The 5,817-nt window shown below is 37.4% G+C and overlaps 1 protein-coding gene across 1 annotated transcript; it reads right to left on the reverse strand.

The window, feature by feature from the left end:
- Positions 1-493: 493 nt before the first annotated feature.
- On the reverse strand, positions 494-1,459 carry LOC140021258 (uncharacterized). Its single transcript, XM_072072024.1, has 3 exons — positions 1,289-1,459; positions 819-986; positions 494-643 (listed from the first exon to the last, which is right to left on the reverse strand). Exons 1-3 carry the CDS (start codon positions 1,457-1,459, stop codon positions 494-496), a joined length of 489 nt encoding a protein of 162 aa, XP_071928125.1.
- Between the last annotated feature and the right edge of the window lie 4,358 nt (positions 1,460-5,817).

Here is a 5,817-nt window from a genome sequence, read left to right on the forward strand (position 1 = left end):
AGCTGGATCATTGACACTTGGCGCAGTTAGGTTTCAAGCCTATCTCTTTGTCTCTCTTGTGTCTCTACTAGCCAATCCATCTTGTGTTTCTCTAATTCACTCTTAACAGTTCTAGTCACATAATCTCTCTTACACCACACCCATTCTTGTCCACCAAATTTAGTGCACACACCTCACTAGTCAGTCACACTACCATAATGCACTACAAAATTTCACATGCACAAAATCATAGAAAGAAAACGATAAAAATCTTGATTCAAACTATGAATGTATATAAGAAATTAAGGAAATAAATTGAAGTAAAAGAAAATATCATCTAACTTATTCAAAACGAAGAGAAAATATAAAAATAATTTTTGGGTCCTCACACTCTCTCCTCCTTAAAAGAATTTCGATTTCGAAATTCGTACCTTTACTCACAAATAACTGGGGGTATTTCTTTCGCATATCATCTTCCAATTCCCAAGTTACTTCTTCTATATCATGATTTTTTTCACAGCACCTTAACCAAAGGAATTCGCTTGTTCCTGAGTTCTTTCACTTTTCGATTCAAGAGTTGAACAGGTCGCTCTTTATAGGTTAGAGACTCGTCAACTTCAGCATCTTCCAGTTGAAGTATATGGGTTGGATCTGGGTGATATTTCTGGAGCAAGGACACATGAAAAATACCGTGAATCCGGGACAAGCTCATTGGTAATTCCAATCGATATACCACTTTTCCTATCCGTTAGAGAGAAAGGCCCTATGTATCTCGATTTTAATTTCTTTCCTTTGCCTATCTTGATACTTCCTTTCAAAGGAGTGACCTTAAAAAATACCTTGTCGCCAATTTCGAATTCCAAATCCTTTATTCGATAGTCTGCATAACTTTTTTGTCGACTTTGGGCTGTTTGAAGTTTCTGACGGATTAGATTTACTTTGTCGTATGCTTCCTCAACCAATGGTATTGCTGCTGGATTCAAAGCTTTTCTCTCTCCTACATCATCCTAATAAATTGGTGAATGACACTTTCATCCATAAAGCACTTCATACGGTGCCATTTTGATAGAAACATGATAATTGCTGTTATAGGCAAACTCAACCAATGTCATATGTTGTCCCCAATTTTCTCAAAATTCACGATACATGATCTCAATATATCCTCAAGAGTTTGAATGATTCTCTTCGATTGTCCATCTGTTTGAGGATGATAAGTTGTGCTATAATTCAGCTTAATCCCTAAAAGCTCTTGTAACTTTTGCTAGAGTCGGGATACAAATTGAGGATCTCTATCAGATACTATACTTACCGATATTCCATGCAATCTCACAATCTCATCCATGTAGAGTTTAATAAGTTTTTCCAAAAAATACTTCATGTTAAATGGAAAGAAATGTGCCGACTTTGACAATCGATCTACTATCACCCAAACCACATCATGACCTTTTTGAATTCGTGGCAAACCTGACACAAAATCCATGGTAATGTACTCCTATTTCCACTCCGATATCTCTAGAGGCTGTAGCAATATTGAAAGTTTCTGATGTTCAGCTTTAACTTGCTGGCAAGTAAGACATGTTTGAACAAATTGGGCAATCTCTGCTTTCATGTTATCCCACCAGTATAGTTCTTTGAGATCTTGGTACACTTTGCCACTACTAGGATGCACCGTATATCTAGAACGGTGAGTTTTCTCTATACTTCTTTTTTCACTTCTTCATCCTTTGGTACTACAATTCGATTTCGAAACCTTAAGATTCCATCGGGACCTAGATTGAAGTCGGGTAGCTCTCTTTTTGCACCCTCTCTAGCCACCTTTGCACCATTGGTTCTTTCTTTTGAGCCTCTTTAATATGATCCATGTGAGAACCCGTAAAACCCTCATTATTTTCCTAGGGTTTATTTCCCCTTAATTGCATGTTTTCTGCATTTTCTGGCTTAGAAATTTTTCTTAGTGGATTTTATGAGCAGTTCTAGTTTTAAGATGATTTTTCTAGCATTGGTGAATTTTTAGAAAATTAAGAATCTATATTGGACGTGGGACCCACTAGTGCGAAAAGTTCGGAAAAATTCGGCCAATAAGGTTAAGTTTCGGATACTGTGAAAAATTTATCGGGTGTTAAGAGATAAGTAGTGTGTGTGAAGTGATTGATGTGAGAGAGAAAAGAAAGATAGGAATGCATTTAATGAGTGTGACAAGTGTCACAATCTCATTGGTTGGACTTTAAGAATTACTATTCAATTTCTTGACTTTTTTGACCCAAGGATTAAATATCAAAAAAATGCCCAAAAATCACCATTTTTCTTCTCTTGTTGGCCGGCTCTCTAAGCTCAAGAAGGATGGAGAAACTCTTCAAGTTCTAGCTTCTACTTGGTGCAAATCAACCCAAAACATTTGCTTCCATCCATTTCATTCCATAAAATCCTATCTTCTAGTGCTAGTAAGGGTTGTAGTGAAGTTTGTTTGAAGCTCTAAGGTGTCCACAATCTCTCTTTCCCTTGTTTCTTGGTAAGTGATGCTACAACCTCTCCCCTATACCTAATGATGGTTATATTATGCTTAATGGTGGCATGAGTGAAGGAATATATGATTTGTTTCTTGATTTGGCTTGTTTTGGTGAAGTTTTTATTTTATTGGGAATTTTTCTGGTTTAATAGGATCTTGATGTTGGGGGCTTGTATGATGAATTGTAATGGTTGGAAATGACTCTAGTGGGTGTGAATTGTTGTTAAATGCAACCAATTTTGGAATTGGAATGAAATGTGCAAAGTTAGGGTTCATGAACCCCTATTCTGTCCGAAAATTTAGGTCATAGCTAGAGGCCGATTTGAACTTTTCTCAAAACATGAAAGTTGTAGGTATTGATGAGTTTAGTGTGCCTGCAAAATTTCAGGGCAATTGGACGAGTTTAGAGTGAGTTATGCCGTTTTTACTGTTGCTGTTTTTGGTGCACAGAATGTCCGAACTGCGATAGAAATTGCCTGTTTTGACTGGAATTGGTTTGGATTTTGAAGTTGGTGTCTTCTTATGAAATGTAGCTGAATGTCTTAGCTAACATATGCCTTTGGAATTTCGGCATTTGGACTTGTATGGATTGAGATATACCGATTACAGTTTTCTGTGTTTTACAAACCTGTTTTGGGAATTCTGGTATAGTATTTCGTATATTTGACCTAGTTGTGTTAGGAACTGGATTGAGTGACCTTCTACATTGTTGTAGTTCTGTTTCTTGGCTTCGAAATGGTGGGTCTTACACCCCCATCCGATAATTGTAGTGAGAGTTGTGCCATTACCGCATTATGAGGTCAAATCCGGTTTTCATATCAAGGCCTTAGTTAAAGCCCTTTCTTAATTTCTGGTTTCCTCTATTGTTTGTAAATGTTTATGGAACCTTATTGGGGTCATGTTTGGCCTTGGTTTATGACTCGTTATCGAGTCTCATTGTATTTGTTTGCATGTTTTTAGGGCGTGACGGTGGGGCACAACGTTCTTTTGACTAAAGTGTTTGAAACCACATTGTGCTAGCTTGGTGAGTGTACTACTCACTTATGTGCTATTACATGGCTTTGATCTTTGTACTTGAGATGTTGAATGTTGATTGATCCAGGTGAGAGTGTACTTTATCACTTTCACATATTGTTCCGCATGTTATTGGAAAGTTATATGAAATGTTATATGAAATGAAATACATGACTTCAAATATTATCCATGAGCTCAACCCCATTGGTTATTGATTGAATCGAGCCGGCGAGGGCTTGGTCGTGCCAATTAATGTGCCTTGGGGCAACATCATAGGGAATCTTGTAGTATGAGAGACTCTTGATTCCGGTTTACTCGAGTAATACCACAATGCAAGTGTTTGGATTTCGGGCCCGGTTGAGGAATGTTAGGAGGAAGGGAATGGAAGTTAAGAGGAGTCTACGGTTGATTACCTTTCAGACATTGACGGAGAGTCAATGAGACCTGATCAAGAATTCAAACGAGGAAAAGGGCTCTTGAGAGCCACCCGTATCCTTTTATCCTCATTATTAATGTGTGGCTTTATTTATTTTGGTAAATTGGACTGTTAAGCTTGATGTATCCATGAACTTGGTTGCTTGAGTTGTATTCTCACTGGGCAATTAGCTCACCCCGTTCCTTTTGTTTTCCTTACAGGAATATGACTCTTTTGGAATGAATTTTGATAAATGGTTGCCAAATGAACTAGATGAATGACTCTTTTGTATTGTATATAAAATGGGACCCTAAAGGTATCATTAGGGCCGTTTTCACTTTTGTTTTGGCAAACCATATATGTAGTGACTTTTGTATCACTTTTAAATGTCATTTTGGTTTGTAAAGGCTACATGTTATGGGGTATATGTAATTCGATGTTTGGTTTGGTTCGGACGAGTCGGTTACTATTCATGGCCGACTCCGGATTTCATTTTCTTTTATTTTGGGTTATTTTGCCCTTTTGCCTTATTTGCGCGCGTTATCAGTTCCGGAACGTGAAAGATCGCTCTATACTGCACCGTTAGTCCTGGCGAGAGCTGGGCAGGCAGTCCGCTAACCTCTTTGGTTCGCCTTAGGGGAAAGTGGGGCTGTCACAATCCAACAATGTTAACTTCACGGCAGTGTTTCCAAAGATAACTTTTTGTCGCTCAAGATGCAGATTTCACTCACTAACGTCCTCTAACAGGTTTCACTCTTTCATCATTAACTCTGTTAGTTGAGCCTTTCGACTTAGGGCATCCGCCACTACGTTGGCCTTTCCAAGATGGTAATTAATGGTACAGTCATAATCCTCCAAAAACTCCATCCACCGATGCTGCCTCAAGTTCAATTCCTTTTGGGAGAGCAGATACTTAAGACTCTTATGATCTGTATACACCTCAAAAATCACACCATACAAGTAATGTCGTCACTTTTTCAAAGCAAATACAATAGCTGCGAGTTCTAAATCATGGGTCGGATAATTTTGCTCATGAGGTTTTAACTTTCAGGAGACATAGGCAATTACGTTCCTATTTTGCATTAAAACACACCATAAACCTTCCCTCGAAGCATCTGTGTATACTGTGAAACTATTCTTCCCATTTGGTAACGTTAATACTAGCTCTATGGTCAATCATTTTTTAAGTTCTTGAAAGCTGTTTACACACTTAGTGTTATAAACAAATTTGCCTTGCTTCTTCATCAAATCCGTTAAAGGCCCGGCTATTTTTCAAAAATTCTTTATAAATCACCGATAATACCTCGCTAGACCCAAGAAACTATGAACCTCCTTAGGAGTCTTCGACTGTTTCCACTTAGCAATAGCTTCTATTTTAACCGGATCCACTGTGTGAGTCCATTTTTTGAAGTTATATGGTTTAGAAACGATACTTTCTCCAACCAAAATTCGCACTTACTAAATTTAGCAAACAATTGATGATCCCTTAGGGTTTGCAATACCATTCTCAAATGTTGTTCATGTTCCTCTTTAGTTTTCGAGTATACCAAAATATCGTCAATAAATATCACTATGAATTGGTCCAAATAGGGTTTAAAGACCTGATACATTAAATCTATAAATGCTGTTGGGGCATTGGTTAATCCAAAAGGCATCACCGCAAACTCATAATGCCCATATTGAGTATTAAAAGTAGTATTTGGTACATCCTCTATCTTGATTTTCAATTGATAATATCCTTGTCTAAGATCCAATTTAGAAAACACAAAGGCCCCTTGTAATTGATCAAAAAACTAGTCAATATGGAGCAAAGGATATTTATTCTTAATAATCACTACATTTAAATCCCAATAATTACTACATAATCACAAATCCCCATCCTTTTTCTTTAAAAAAAGCACTA

Source organism: Coffea arabica, chromosome 11e, assembly GCF_036785885.1.
Source record: "Coffea arabica cultivar ET-39 chromosome 11e, Coffea Arabica ET-39 HiFi, whole genome shotgun sequence".
In the NCBI taxonomy this organism is placed as follows: domain Eukaryota; kingdom Viridiplantae; phylum Streptophyta; class Magnoliopsida; order Gentianales; family Rubiaceae; genus Coffea; species Coffea arabica.

What these genes read in the sequence shown, in the direction of transcription:
- LOC140021258 (XM_072072024.1), bottom strand. Translation starts at nt 1,459, where the DNA reads ATGGATTTTGTGTCAGGTTTGCCACGAATTCAAAAAGGTCATGATGTG. An exon ending in TGAGATTGCATGGAATATCG is followed by an intron (nt 987 to 1,288) that starts GTAAGTATAGTA and finishes CCAATTTATTAG; the next exon opens with GATGATGTAGGAGAGAGAAA. An exon ending in AATTCGAAATTGGCGACAAG is followed by an intron (nt 644 to 818) that starts GTATTTTTTAAG and finishes TCCTTGCTCCAG; the next exon opens with AAATATCACCCAGATCCAAC.